Here is a 16652-nt window from a genome sequence, read left to right as displayed (position 1 = left end):
ATCTCACACAGGAATAAAAAGCATTAAAGAGATGATCTTACTTTAGTTTCTCCAGTTTACAGTGAGAATCCTTAAGTCCATCAGATAGATGCTTCATGCCCAAATCTAGTATTTTATTCCCAGACAGATCCAGTTCTCTCAGGTTTGAGGGGTTTGATTTCAGAACTGAAGCCAGAGCAGCACAACCTTTAGCTGTGATATTACAGCCACCCAAACTGTAGAGAGATTGAACATTTAGGTACAGTAAATTCAACACAGTAACAATAAAACAACAACAACAACAACAAAAAAAAAAATACTTAATGAGTCATATTATGCTTTTTCACTCAGTTTTTTTTTTTTTTTACTTTAGCAAATTACATCTTCAGGGAGGCAAACTCATAAGGGGTGAAACAAGTTGAGTAATAATAAACAATTGCATTTAATACTAATGATATTCATGGCTGTTTTAATTTTTGCTTTTATATGTTAAAGAACAGTCTCATGGCATATATCAAAATATGTTATCAAATCTAGAAGAAAGGCTTACAAGCAAAGTCACTGGAAACTTGGGTCAGTACTAACATAGGTTCACAGATCCTAGAACACACTTTAAGTAAAATGTTTTCAGTGTTACTTACTGTGCTGATCTGGATTCTTTAATCACAGGAAGCAGCTTCCGAACTTCTTTATCCGATGCATTTTCTCTTCCAACAAATTTATTCAGCTCAAACACATCGCTCGTTTGCTCTGTCAACAAGAAATACACTAAAGCTGACCACTGCACAGAGGTGAGTTTGGCTTCAGCTAATGTTCCAGAGTTCAGATATTGTTGTATTTCCTCCACTATTGAATGATCACCAAGCTCATTCAGACAGTGGAACAGATTGATGGATTTTTTGGGAGTGCGACTGCTGCTGATCTTCTTCTTGATGTACTCAACTGTTTCCTCGTTGCTCCCAGAGCTCCCTCTTGTCTGTTTCATTAGTCCTTGTAGAAGACCCTGATTAGACTTCACTGACAGACCCAGAAGAAACCGCAGGAGAAGATCCAGATGTCCATTCTTACTCTGTAGAGCCTTATCCACAGCTTTATTATGCAGGTCAGATAATGAAATCTTTGACATACTGGTGATGTCATCAAACACATTTATTTTGTTGTTTGTACAGGAGAGGTGCACATATAGAGCCGCTAGATGTTCCTGAATGCTCAGATGAACAAAGCAGAAGACCTTCACCTGATTCAAGACAAACTCCTCTCTGAAGATCTGAGTGCACAATCCTGAGTAAACTGATGCTTCTGTCACATCAATGCCACACTCTCTCAGGTCTTCCTCATAGAAGATCACATTGCCTTTTTTCAGTTGCTCATATGCAAGTTTTCCTAATTTGAATACCATCTCTTTGTCTGTGTCATCCTTGTTGTACTTTGAGTCTTTAATGTTAATCTGTGCCATCAGGAAGTGTGTGTACATCTGAGTGAGAGTCTTGGGAATCTCTCCACTCTCTGCTTGACTCAACATCTTCTCCAGAACAGCGGCTGAGATCCAGCAGAAGACTGGGATGTGGCACATGATGTAGAGACTCCTTGAAGACTTCAGGTGTGAGATGATCCTATCAGCCAGACTCTGATCACTGATTCTCTTCCTGAAGTATTCCTCCTTCTGTGGCTCACTGAAGCCTCGTACCTCCGTCACTCGATGGACACACTCAGAGGGGATGAGATCAGCTGCTGCTGGTCTGGAGGTGATCCAGATGAGAGCAGAGGGAAGCAGATTCCCCACAATGAGGTTCTTCAGCAGCACATGCACTGATGCGGATTCACTTACATCACACAACCTCACATTACTCCGAAAATCCAGAGACAGACGACACTCGTCCAGACCATCAAAGATGAACAACACTTTATATTTGTCACAGAAAATGTCTATTTCTTTTGTTTCAGGGAAAAAGAAATGAATAAGATCTAAAAGACTGAGTGTTCTGTCCTTCATCAGATTGATCTCTCTGAAAGGAAGTGGAAATATGAGCTGGACGTCTTGATTCTCTTGTCCTTCAGCCCAGTCCAGGATGAACTTCTGCACAGAGACTGTTTTTCCAATGCCAGCGACTCCTTTTGTCAGCACTCTTCTGATGGGTTTGTCTTGTCCAGGTAAAGCTCTAAAGATGTCACTGCATTTGATCGCTGTGTCCTCTGTTGCTGTTCTCCTGGATTGAGTCTCAATCTGTCTCACCTCGTGTTCATTACTGATCTCTCCACTCTCACTCTCTGTGATGTAGAGCTCTATGTAGATCTCATTTAAAAGGGTTTGGTTTCCTTGCTTTGTTGTTCCTTCATAAAGATACAGAAACTTTTTCTTCAAATTGGATCTTAATTTGTTGAGGTCTTCATGGCTGTAAAATTAACCACATTACATGTATAAAAGTGCAGAAGTCTACTGAAGGGAAGGATATGCATGTTATTGATTCTAAATGATTTGATGAATCTTTGCAGCATCAAGACCTTGTATTTTACCTGACACCAGGATACTCGCTTTCATGCATGTCTTGTGGTTGATTCACAGAATCATCATATTTCATTTTCTTACTGATGGGTTCTGTTACAGCTGAGGATTGCTGGGTTCGCCTTAAAACAGCATAAAGTAAATAAATCAGATGCTTTGAATCTATACTTAATAGCAGACAACCTGCCAAAGTAAAAGCTTGTCAATGTAAAGTCTTAAAATTATAAAAATGTATATTAAAAAGGTTAATATTAGCATTTTACATTTTAAGTTTACTATAAAATAATTGTATTTTTTTTTTAAATAATAGTATTAACACTTTTTTTATTTTGTTAAAAAATGATATTTTTTATCACTATTATTAATTTATATTTTATAGTTATACAATATTTAATGGGTCACACTACTGGTGCGTCACCAATGCACGGTATGACTCGGTACGGTTCGGTAAAGCTCACTTTTGGGGAGTTTTCCACTGGGTACAGTACCTGGAACTTTTTTCAGTACCACCTTGGCTGAGGATACAAGCAAGCCGTACTGTTACCAAAATGTGATGTAAATCCTGCTGACCACTGATTGGCTGGAGAGAATTGGCACTACCTTGGTCACTGAACTAGCAACACCTTTTTTTACAACCCAAAAATGATTTTGTGGTCTGTTGAGGAACCACAGACATTCCTCTAGTTCAGGGGTGCCAAAACTCAGTCCTGGGGCCTGTTCTTTGTACGTCACTATTTCATGTAAACAGGATTAGATTATGGAGCCAAAAGAGTCTCAATAAAGATAAATGCACACACTACATTCACATATGCACACACAGGATTCATACATACACACACAGGATACACAAATGCGCAAAAAATGTACAAATGCACACACAAAATTTAAAGGGGGGGGGGGGGGTGAAATGCTCGTTTTCACTCAATATCCTGTTAATCTTGAGTACCTATAGAGTAGTACTGCACCCTTCATAACTCCAAAAAGTTTTTAGTTTTATTATATTCATAAGAGAAAGATCTGTACCGATTTTTCCCGGAAAAACACGACCGGCTGGAGGCGTGATGTGTGTCCGGAACTAAAGAATCACGAGCGCCAGTAGGCTTTTGCGTTGAGAGCGTTTGTTAGCTGTGACATTACCGTGAGGACAAAACCAACCAAAACAAACCACTGCTAACAGTCAGATTCAGCGTATATTTATGATCCAGAATCAGATCCAGAGGCTGAAATTTAACAAGAGCAGCATCAGCAACAACGTCTCTATGTGGTATGTACTGAAACTGTATATATTTGCTTAGCGGTTTTGGAAAATGACTAAGTTCCACTTTGTCGTCTTCTTTTTTTTTTTTTTTTTTAAGCTGTAACGTTACATGTGGAAAGTGCAGTTTGATGACAACATCGCATGTTGTTTACTTGATGTGCTTACACGCCGATAGCTAAGTTAATAACACAGAGATATTTGAAGCATTTTTACTCACCGCCTGCGGTTCCAACACACGATCGTGACCCTTTTTCGTTGGGATTGCATCATCCTTAAGAAATAAACGATGTGCAAATCCGTCGTCAAACTGGACCTTGTTTGTAAAACAAGCATCTTCGAAAATGCAGGGAACAAACACAAATACTTGCACAACTCCGTTGATGCTCTGTAAAAATAAACTCCATCCACTGGTCCCTTAATGCTGTTTCTCTTTTGGTAATCTGTGCAGGGTTGTCTTGCCCTGGCAACCAAAAACACACTTCTTCTGTGACATTTAGCGACGCTCTCGCTCTGATCAGTGAAGTCTGTTGTGCTCTCAGTGCTCTGCTATACGGGAGCGTGCGCTCTTCCGGGAGAAGTGCTCAGGACCCATATAAGGAAATTCCGCTCCATCTAACGTCACATAGACCCATACTCGAAAAAAACTTCCCGAAACTTGTGACAAACCGGAAGGAGTATTTTTGGAACAGAAATACTCCTTCAAACGTACAACTTAATTTTTGAAACTTTGTCCATGTTTAGCATGGGAATCCAACTCTTTAACAGTGTAAAAAAACTCAGTATGCATGAAATAGCATTTCACCCCCCCTTTAAAAAGCACAGAAGATTCACAAATGCATACAAAATTCAGAAATGCACACAAAATTCAGAAATACACACAATTCTGAAATGCAAACAACATTTACAATTGCACTCAAGATTCACAAATGCACAGGACAAGATTCAGAAATGTATTTCTGATGCACACACACATATATCTTGATTTACAAACTGCTTGCGGTCTGTGAACTTCACTGCACATGTGTGTGAATTTTGAGACTCCCCTGACTTGGCTCAACACACAAATGCCTTTTTTTTAAAACAGGGAATGATCAGCAACCAATCAGATATCGCCCTTCTTTTAGCCAATCACAAGAATGCACCTCACGTGGGGGATTGTTTACTTATACTTATAAGCCAATCACATGAACGCGTTCACACACTGCAATATGCCTGTGGTGAGGCATATTATAGCCTACTTATTTATGAAATTGTATGAAAATACAGATGTTTAGATTACAATTCAGGTTTATTTTTTATTATTTTTTACAAAATATACATTTAAAAATGTCTCAATACATATAGCCCTGTGACTGCAGAAAAAAAAGTTAACCATGGATTCATAAATTTGCAATAAATTTGCAATATCTAAATATTCTTTTGGATGCAATATAGAAGTCACTTTAATTATAATATTCGGTCCCCACATGAAGAGAGAGTCAGTGGTCCGCTGTGTGAGGAAAGTGACTCTCCGGCTGCAAAAAGTGGGTCTCCGGCTGCGTGAGGAAAGTGAGTCATTCGATGAGGAAAGTGAGTCGTTCGCTGCGAGAGGAAAGTGAGTCTCCTGCTGTGCAAAGTGGGTGTCCGGCTGCGCAAAGTGAGTTGCCGGCTGCGTGATGTAAGTGAGTCGTTCGCTAAGGAAAGTGAGTCGTTCGCTGCGTGAGGAAAGTGAGTCGTTCGCTGATGAAAGTGAGTCGTTCGCTGATTGGCTTATAAGTAAACAATCCCCCATGTGAGGTGCATTCTTGTGATTGGCTAAAACAAGGGAGATATCTGATTGGTTGCTGATCATTCCCGGTTTAAAAAAAGGCATTTGTGTGTCGAGCCAAGTCAGGGGAGTCTCAAAATTCACACACATGTGCAGTGAAGTTCACAGACCGCAAGCAGTTTGTAAATCAAGATATGTGGTTTTATTAACAAAGTTCGGGAGAAGCACGATCAGATAATCATCCAATTTGGCACAGGTGCATCTCGTTTAGCTAATCATCTTAAATAGCACGCAAGCGTATATATATCCAGTCTTCCTACCTCCTGTCCCACGACAGTTTTTCGGCAACCCTCCTCCACCCCAACTCCTCACTTCTAATCTATTTATCCCAAATTAGGGATAGGGGGAGTTATTTGGGTTCGGGCTATGCTCCGGGCCCGGACCCCTCCCCCAGGACAGCACGTCAAAATATGCCTACTATTTGCCTTCAGATTAGATGTAAGGGTGAACTCGTGAAATATGTGTGTATGCATCAAAAATACATTTGTGAATCTTGTCCTGTGCATTTGTGAATCTTGAGTGCATTTGTAAATGTTGTTTGCATTTCTGAATTGTGTGTGTATTTCTGAATTTTGTGTGCATTTCTGAATTTTGCATGCATTTGTAAATTTTGTGTGTGCATTTGTGAATTTTGTGTGCATTTCTGAATTGTGTGTGTATTTCTGAATTTTGTGTGCATTTCTGAATTTTGCATGCATTTGTAAATTTTGTGTGTGCATATGTGAATGTAGTGTGTGCATTTATCTTTGAGACTCTTTTGGCTCCATATTAGATCGCTTCTTTTCAATCAGAACTGATACTCAAAATATGTCTGCTACCACCGCTACTTTATTACAAGAGTATCGTACTGATCCAGGGACAATAATTTTAAATAATAATCATTAAAAAAATTATTTACAAATAATATAAAAATGCTGTGTAGTCCATAACAGCCTACTGTAGACACAGCCAGTTTTACTCACTGAAATATTTATTTGTCATAAAATTATTACTTCATAATTGTATTAGAGTCTTACACACATGCTATACAGATAATAGAGTCGTGCATTATTTTGAGTGATGACTGCTATTATAAGATTGGCTTGATGGAGCGCAGGAGATGCAGATAACATGATATTGACCCTTAAGAAACTTTCATTAATGCTGTCACATAACAAATCTGTCCAAATATAAAATGAAATGAATAGATCATTTCTACATTGAAATAAAAATGTAAAGACTGCACAACTATTATAAATTGTGAATCTAAATTATTGTGAATCATGAAAAACATTCTAATAAAACAAAAACATGTATATATTATCTGTTTCATGTATCTATTATAACATTTATGTAGTTTTGTTTGTTTGGCAGTTTCCTTATAAAAGTCCAGAAATTTGTCAAGTTTTTCGTCGGGTGTCATTTTAAATTATATGACGTCATTACATTGCTGTCTTGACACCAGCCAATAGCTGCACTGCTGATCATGGTTTCGAGTATCGATACATATCCCCTTTTAAGACAACACATGAACACGCAATTATCTCAGATAACTCAATCCAGCGATACTAATCATACACAACAGGTGTGTTCGAAGAACCCAAGTAGCCGGATCATGATTAGCACGATGATATCATCTTGGATGTGTCATTTGATCTCGGATGTAATAAGCGACGTACGAAAAACGGGCCCCTGGAGGGCCAGTGTGCTGCAGAGTTTAGATCCAACCCCAATTAGACACACCTGAACCAGCCAATCAAGCTCTCACTAGGCATACTAGAAACTTCCCAGCAGGTGTGTTCAGGCAAGTTGGAGCTAAACTTAGCAGCACACCGGTCCTTCAGGACCCAGTTTGGGCACCCCTGCTCTCTTTGATAGCCGAGGAGCGGATCCAGCAAGAGCTTGATGGGGTGATGCAGAATGAAAAAGTTTTTCAGGAGTTTGCTCAGCTCTTGGCCGTGACACGTTTAATCCCACCCACTTAAAGAGGTATTAAACTGCATTGGAAACGCAAACCATGCCGAGCCATACAATGCAAATCACCATATGTGCAGAGTGAGGTCCAGACCAAGGGAGAGTTGCATCTATCTACATCTTTTTTTTTTTTTCTTCAAGACTGGTCAAAGCGTTTTAAAATCAGTTATGAAAAGGTACATTGTTCTTATTTGTATTGGAAAAGTAAGACTGATTAACCCTTGGCAACTGGTAGTTCTGAAGACACAATCTTAACATGGTTTACACAACTGGGCCCAGATCTCCAGGTTCTCTTATGAGAACCATGGTGATAAACTTGTGTGCACTCTTTTTTATAGTTATTATCACTGATAAATGTAATTGTTTATAAAATATATATATATATATTTTTTTTTTTGGCTGCCATTTTATAAAACCATTAAGAGACTGGTCAATACCATAAGCAACGATGTACCTGACAATCTGCTGGTCTCCATTCTTCAAGTATGGTGGTGGTTCTATAGAACAGTCACTCTTCATAGACACACAGCTGGGTTTTCTGCCTGATCTTTTCCGCTTAACTGACCTATAACAGAACAGAGGTTACATTTAACTCTTTAAGTTATCATATATTCATCCTTTACAATGTTAATCCATGAGCAGGAACCTGCAAATGCAGAACCGGATGTTAGATATTATCCCCACCATGTTTGTTTACTAATTTTTGTGGCTAATTTCTTTAACAATACGTACAATTAAAAATAAGGTTTATGTTTAACACAACAGACTTAAACCAATTTCCAAAATTCCCAATATTTAATGAATGTTGGTTGGGTTTTTCATTATACTGCTGCTATTTTATAAAACCATTAAGAGACCACAAGAGGTCATGGTAAAACCATAAGCAACTGTGTACCTGCCACGTGGTTTGTTTCCAGCCTTCATGTCTAGTGCAGGATCTATAGATCAGTCAACTCTTCTTGGACACACAGCTCTTGAGAATCTGATCCCTTTTGCTGGACTGAACTGTAATAGAGCAAACAAGAGCGCTTGGTGACATCAACTGATGTGTGTCTTTCATAATAAAAATATGGTTTCATAATGCAAAATGACCATAACTCAGTCACTGTGGCAACTTATGCTGGAAAACTGGTTAAGAGCAGGATAACTGTTAGACTAAGGTGAGCTACTCTTAAACTGACCAATAGGAAGTTAGGAACACATTGATATTACAGCGCTGACTCTGTCACATAAAATTATTTGACGTTATCAGTCCAAAGATAAAAGCATACAGAAAATGCAACTTAAATAATCAAAGAAATAAATATAAATCTCTTCTTGAGATTAGAGTCTCTTGACCTTCTGTAAGCCCCGCCTTGTTCACCCAGTGATTGACATGGCGGGAGGGCGGGGACACGTGATCGGCTCGGAATGCATTTTCAGTGTGCACTTTGAATTTTGCTATATTCATTGTGGGACATTGAATGAAAATGCAATCGTAATTGTCTTGACTGTGAGTGTTAATGCATTTAAGAAAAATAGCATTTAAATGATCATTTTGCCACAATTTTTGCTTGAACATGTTAGACATATCTAATCATTTCTGTAATACATTTTCATTTTAATTTTGCAACTTATAAAGAGTTCAAATTAGTATTCATTTTACATATTAAAACTGGTGTATGAAATGGCAAATGAAAATTATGTAATTTAATTTTCATTTTCATTTTGCACCATACATTGCACAAATGTATTGGAAAATGTAAATGTAAATACAGAAATGCATTGTCATTTTGCATATTACATCCCAAATTGAATATTGCTACCCATATGCTTCCATATTCAATAACAGTATTATAAACATTAATTGGTATGAAGATTTATATAATTATTTGTGTATTGTATTTGTTTGTGCACTAAGATCTTTTAAATATGAAATGTAAAATCAGAGAGTAAAACAAGGGATCACGAAGAACGGGACCTTTAACATTTGTAAAATAAACATTCATTAGAAATTTAGAAAAGTAGTCCAAAAGTAATCAAAAGTAATCAGTTACATTAATAAAGTAATTGAAAAAGTTACACTACTATTACATTTTAAATAGGGTAACTTCTGTAATCTGTAACCTATTACATTTCCAAAGTACACTTTCCCCACACTGATTGGGAAATGTCCCGATTGATCTTTAAGATTATTTTATGACAGGTTTCGGACTTTAATCCCCACTATTCCCTTGGTGTGTCTGATTAGTCTGATCTTCCCGACTCTGACTGGAAATAACAGAAACACTGATTCAGACATAGCTATTAAACACGATCACAGTAATTCGATTAGAAATTTAGCCACAGGGAATGTTTATGAACTTCCATGTAGAAATGTTGCTATTGAGTGAACTGAAATTTAACGAGTTGATTGAGTAAACAACAAAGACAGAAGGCATGGATTAAGGCTATTAAAACATGTTATTGAAAAAAGTCAAGTTCACTTATGATTGTAACTGATCTGAGCAAAGACACTTACAAGTTTATATTCTATTGCTGGGTTAAACTCTATTGTCTTAGTTATAGATATTGTTTCTAGTTATAACTATTGTTTATATATATATATATATATATATATATATATATATATATATATATATATATATAGATTTTTTTGCTTTAAATGATTCTCATATTTTAACGATTATTAAATGTCATTAGCACTGAGGTGGGTACATGTGGCGTCAGCAACATACAATCCAAAAACAAAAACTAAAAAAATAAGTCAGAATAATAGTCTAACTAAGCAGTACAACAATAATTGAAGATAGTTCATATTTTTAGTGATTTATATTAAGGCGCTTTAGATTAATATAGAACCCTGCAACATTGAAATGGGATTCGACCTCAAGCTGCTTTCGCGTCGATTTTATTCGACACAGGCTTACACCATTTTACAAATCGTTTATCTAACAAATATAGTCATCACACAAGTTTTATGTATCAAATATTATCTTTCATACTTACTTTTGTCCTATGATAACTTGATGCAGTTGTTTGAAGGAAAATGGCTCCGGTAACTGTAACTCTTTCACTTTTGGATTGTACTGCAGTATCTTAACATATAATAACGTTACACATTAACTAGAAAAAAAACCTTAAGGCTATAAGCCCTATGAGACTAGAATGGTTTCTTCCATGTTATCTGGAAAGAAATAATTTTAGCCTGATATGTTTTTTTTCTAGTTAATGTGTAACGTTACAGTATGTTTTAGATAAGACTAATAAAACGGCATTGATGCTTCTCGTCATAACACAACGATGCCATCGGTCCGATGGTGATGACAATGTAACATATGCACTCACCTAAAGGATTATTAGGAACACCTGTTCAATTTCTCATTAATGCAATTATCTAATCAACCAATCACATGGCAGTTGCTTCAATGCATTTAGGGGTGTGGTCCTGATCAAGACAATCTCCTGAACTCCAAACTGAATGTCAGAATGGGAAAGAAAGGTGATTTAAGCAATTTTAAACGTGGCATGGTTGTTGGTGTCAGACAGGCCGGTCTGAGTAATTAACAATCTGCTCAGTTACTTGGATTTACATGCACAACCATTTCTAGGGTTTACAGAGAATGGTGTGAAAAGGGAAAACATCCAGTATGCAGCAGTCCTGTGGGCGAAAATGCCTTCTTGATGCTAGAGGTCAGAGGAGAATGGGCCGACTGATTCAAGCTGATAGAAGAGCAACTTTGACTGAAATAACCACTCGTTACAACCGAGGTATGCAGCAAAGCATTTGTGAAGCCACAACACGCACAACCTTGAGGTGGATGGGCTACAACAGCAGAAGTCCCCACCGGGTACCACTCATCTCCACTACATATAGGAAAAAGAGGCTACAATTTGCATGAGCTCACCAAAATTGGACAGTTGAAGACTGGAAAAATGTTGCCTGGTCTGAAGAGTCTTGATTTCTGTTGAGACATTCAGATGGTAGAGTCAGAATTTGGCGTAAACAGAATGAGAACATGGATCCATCATGCCTTGTTACCACTGTGCAGGCTGCTGGTGCTGGTGTAATGGTGTGGGGGATGTTTTCTTGCCACACTTTAGGCCCCTTAGTGCCAGTTGGGCATCGTTTAAATGCCACGGCCTACCTGAGCATTGTTTCTGACCATGCAACCCTCTTAAAATGGTCTAGGGGTAAAAGGAGTAACATTCAAATTTGGTGGTAAAACTGTATCCCTTTATGACCACCATGTACCACTGATGGATAATGCACCATGTCACAAAGCTTGAATCATTTCAAATTGGTTTCTTGAACATGACAATGAGTTCACTGTACTAAAATGGCACCCACAGTCACCAGATCTCAACCCAATAGAGCATCTTTGGGATGTGGTGAAACGGGAGTTTCGTGCCCTGGATGTGCATCCCACAAATCTCCATCAAATGCAAGATGCTATCCTATCAATACGGGCCAACATTTCTAAAGAATGCTTTCAGCACTTTGTTGAATCAATGCCACGTAGAATTAAGGCAGTTCTGAAGGCGAAAGGGGGTAAAACACAGTATTAGTATGGTGTTCCTAATAATCCTTTAGGTGAGTGTATCTGGCTCCAAAAACCACACTTGGCTTATGAATATGAATTACGTAATGTGCCCGGAAGACGTTTCTGATTGGCTGTAATCAATCAATCAATCACCTTTATTTATATAGTGCTTTAAACAAAATACATTGCATCAAAGCACTGAACAACATTCATTTGGAAAACAGTGTCTCAATAATGCAAAATGATAGTTAAAGGCAGTTCATCATTGAATTCAGTGATGTCATCTCTGTTCAGTTGAAATATTGTCTGTTTTTATTTGCAATCAAGTCAACGTTATCGCTGTAGATGAAGTGACCCCAACTAAGCAAGCCAGAGGCGACAGCGGCAAGGAACCGAAACTCCATCGGTGACAAAATGGAGAAAAAAACCTTGGGAGAAACCAGGCTCAGTTGGGGGGCCAGTTCTCCTCTGACCAGACGAAACCAGTACTTCAATTCCAGGCTGCAGCAAAGTCAGATTGTGCAGAAGAATCATCTGTTTCCTGTGGTCTTGTCCTGGTGGTCTTCTGAGACAAGGTCTTTACAGAGGATCTGTATCTGGGGCTTTAGTTGTCCTGGTCTCCGCTGTCTTTCAGGGATGTAGAGGTCCTTTCTAGGTGCTGATCCACCATCTGGTCTGGATACGTACTGGATCCGGGTGACTGCAGTGACCCTCTGATCTGGATACAGACTGGATCTGGTGGCTACGGTGACCTCGGAATAAGACAGAAACAGACAAATATTAGCGTACATGCCCTTCTTCTAATGATGTAGAAAGTACATCGGGTGTTATGTGAAGTGTTTCCGGTTCCGATTTACCTAATTAATGCAGCCTAAAAATTCTTTAACGGATTTGGATATTAAAAGCATATTAGTATGTTATGTGTATGCCAGGTTAAAGAGATGGGTCTTTAATCTAGATTTAAACTGCAAGAGTGTGTCTGCCTCCCGAACAATGTTAGGTAGGTTATTCCAGAGTTTAGGCGCCAAATAGGAAAAGGATCTGCCACCCGCAGTTGATTTTGATATTCTAGGTATTATCAAATTGCCTGAGTTATGAGAACGTAGCGGACGTAGAGGAGTATAATGTAAAAGGAGCTCATTCAAATACTGAGCCTACTGCTATATACAGCCTACTGTTTTTTAAGCGCACGATTTATTTTTTATAGCACTCATAAAATGGCAACATTATCTGACAGACATTAATTTATTCTGCGTTATAATAAATCACACCAGTTTTTCTGTGACAGAACTGGACTGTAACAGCCGAGAGAGCGTCAGTGTGATTGAAAATGTCTTCGACAGTCTGAAATATATCACATCACCAAAAAGAGGCACCTGACTAAGTGAGGTAGGTACAAAGTTATAGTCATTGGCCATAACAGAATAAAGTTAAACTTCTCTATAAATAAAGTGAATGAAAGAATGCAATAGTCCATTTGTAACATTAACTAAGATTGATAAAAGCTGTAGAATATAAATTTTGCTCCTTGTTTGAGTGTGTTAATTTCAACATTTAAAAACTTGCTTTTGTCAACATTAAAAAACTGTGAACTGACTTATAAATAAAATGTTGTATTAAATTGCAAAGTATGGTTCAGTCCTTTTTTAAAATGTTTTAATTGAACACCATTTTAGTTTCTGTTCAGCATTGGATGATTCATCTGTATTATTGTGGCTAGCTATCTGTATCAGTAAAATCCAAAATTGGTCGACCTCCATTTGTAATTGGAACATGCTTGTCATCCTAACATCCTTAGATTGGTGTTGAGCAGGTCAGTTTGGAAATTTAACAGGCCACAGATTACCTTATTTAAAATGTAATAAGTAGTAACTATTTTAATTACTTTATTAATGTATGTAACTGGTTATCATTTTGAAACATGTAAACCAGGCAGGGTTAACCTTCCAGTAGAACTCTGATTACTGACTGACTCTCCGACAGAATTAAGATTATAGTAATTTATTTTAATTGAAGTCACCACAAACCAGAGATGCTCACAAGTCTCTGAGCTAGAGTCCAAGTCAAGTCTCAAGTCTCTTTATTATATTAAGTCTCTGGTTATAATAAATGTTGCATCACGTACAGCGACCCATCCAAGCTGCTTAGAACACTGCATAGCTATATAAGGAATTCAAAGCATGTAATATGTTATTATGACAACTCTATTTATTAGCATACAATATCAACTTTGATTTTGGTATATAATCAGTGTAAACAGGCTATTGCAACATGACAAAAACACCAAGAATGCTTTACTTTTAAGTTAATATCTGTATTTTGCATTTATGGATTCAGTAATGGCCTTCTGTCTGTCCTGGCTGTATAGCTGCACACCTCTTGTCTGGCTTAAGAATGAACAAAGCTACGCTGGGTGCGCCCCTCCCCCTATAACTGTTCTGTCTCGCGGAGGAGCTCATTTGTGTGCATCTGTGTGAAACACGCGCTCTGAAACACGCATAGGAAAAAAGAGCGACAGAAAGAACGGCTCCCCTCCAGCCGTGACTCGGCTCCCATCGTTCATGTTTATGAGCTGTTCAAAAGAATCGGTTCGTTCGCGAACGTCACAACTCTAACAGCGAGCTCATCTGACGTTTACTAAAAATTAACATTGTTCACGAGTCCCGGAGCTCGAGTCCGAGTCGAGTCTGAAGTCTTTCGAGGACGAGTCTCAAGTCGAGTCTGAAGTCACTGTTTGTGCGACTTAAGTCGCACTCGAGTCCGAGTCTCAAACTCGAGTCCCCATCTCTGCCACAAACTCAGATTTACTTTCCCCTGAACTGTCACTCACATTTTTTAACACCGACTTTGTAGTGCACGACCCAAACTGAAATTTTTATCATTCATGAATGAAAACATTTTGTAACATGATATTGATGTACCATTTACATGGTAATGCAATGTCTGATTTTAAAATGGGTTTTGAAGGATGAATTTTGAGATTTTAAGCTTTCAGTTGAAATAACATTTCTGATGATTTCTAAAATGTGACAGAGAACAAGGCAACGAAGAAGTCAATTTTTTTTTAACAAAGGTCAGAACTCCTGTTATCATGTAGATTTATGAGGGTGCACTCTTGTCAGAAATTAATCCATTACTTTTCCTATATAATTTTAACAAAAAACATTGGTAAAATATATATTTGGGAGTCTTAGACCTTTACAACAATATATAGCTTGTCAAGATTAGATTAGATTTAATTGTAATATATATTCACTATAGTGAAGTAAATGTAGGTGTCCCGTATACGGGACGGGGTGACAGTTAACAGGTTTAAGATCACACTGAGGTTAAATTCATAACATGAAATAGTTTAATAGCTATGATACAGATTTTGAAAACAAATCCTTGTATAGCTACGACAGACAACACTGGGATCTAACAATGTCTTGGAAGAAATATACACAAACACAAAACAGCATTAATTAGAAGAAAAAAAAAGACTGATTGACTCCAGCAGTGGACCAGGCTAAAATAGCTAAACTAAAACCCGCTAAATTACTTAAAAGAAATTAAATACATAAAAAGAAAAGCATCTTAATTTCTCTAACTCTAACACCAAAACAGAGAACAAACAATACTTACAAAAGAAATGGCATCTATCTACAGTATCATAAAATTACTTGTACTATTTCTGCCATATTTGTCTTTATTTAACAGAAATAGAAAGAATAGTACGCTATTTCAAAACCACCCTGTTGGTAATGTAATGGTCTTACATTAATCCATGAGAAATACACAAACACAAAACAACATTATTTAAAAAAAAAAAAAAAGAAAAGAAAAGAAAAGAAAAACTGATTGACTTCAGCAATGGACCAGGCTAAAATAGCTAAACTAAAACCCACTAAATTACTTAAAAATAAACAGATAAAAAGAAAAGCATCTTAACTTCTCTAACTCTAACCCCAAAACAGAGAACAAACAATACTTACAAAAGAAATGGCATCTATCTACAGTATCATAAAATTACTTGTACTATTTCTGCAATATTATCTTTATTTAGCAGAAATAGAAGGAATAGTATGCTATTTCAAAACCAGCCGGCTGGTAATGTAATGGTCTTACATCAATCCATGAGAAATATAAAGTAAAATACACAGGTGCTAGGTTGATAATTATTTCAGTCTCTGCTGATTGTGACGTCTCTGTATCAGGTCCTTGTTCAACATCAGCTGATCCTGAGGAAACAGGATTGATGTCTATATACTCAGTCCTAAAGTAAAACACACAGACAGTATGAGAGATTACTGCTGTCACATCACATCAGCAGATTCATTTCAGAAAAAACACAGCCAGAGATATTAGCATATTCATATCAAAAGTGTATAATAAAAATATACTCACAATAGTATAGTTCTGACAGTTTATAATCTGGATCATCTTTTAGATCAGAAAGTAACTTCACTTCTGAATCTCTTAGTTTATTCTCAGACAGATCTAGTTCTCTCAGGTGTTCAGGGTTTGATTTCAGAGCTGAAGCCAGAGCAGCACAACCTTCACCTGTGACCCCACAATCTCTCAACCTGTAGAGAACAAGGACAATTCTCACTCTCAAACATTTTGTCTCAAGATCCTAAGACAATCTTT

General features: G+C 37.5%; 1 protein-coding gene across 6 annotated transcripts in view; it reads right to left on the bottom strand.

Moving 5' to 3' along the window:
* Positions 1-16652, bottom strand: part of LOC127972951 (NLR family CARD domain-containing protein 3) — a 44963-nt gene that overhangs the window by 6362 nt on the left and 21949 nt on the right. The window contains exons 4-5 of one of the 6 annotated variants that reach the window (XM_052576979.1): positions 16410-16588; positions 15987-16278 (exon numbers count right to left, since the gene is read on the bottom strand). The exons of 3 other annotated variants lie outside the window; for them this stretch is intronic. In XM_052576979.1, coding sequence (XP_052432939.1) covers positions 16277-16278; positions 16410-16588 — 181 coding nt within the window. In that variant the 3' untranslated portion in view covers positions 15987-16276. Of the gene's footprint in view, positions 1-15986; positions 16279-16409; positions 16589-16652 lie in introns of those variants that run through there. 2 more of the 6 variants (XM_052576974.1, XM_052576976.1) reach the window with 2 other exon arrangements.

Source organism: Carassius gibelio, chromosome B15 (genome assembly GCF_023724105.1).
Source record: "Carassius gibelio isolate Cgi1373 ecotype wild population from Czech Republic chromosome B15, carGib1.2-hapl.c, whole genome shotgun sequence".
NCBI lineage: Eukaryota > Metazoa > Chordata > Actinopteri > Cypriniformes > Cyprinidae > Carassius > Carassius gibelio.
The sequence above is the reverse complement of the archived record's forward strand: the minus strand, read 5'-3'. Positions and strand labels throughout refer to the sequence as shown.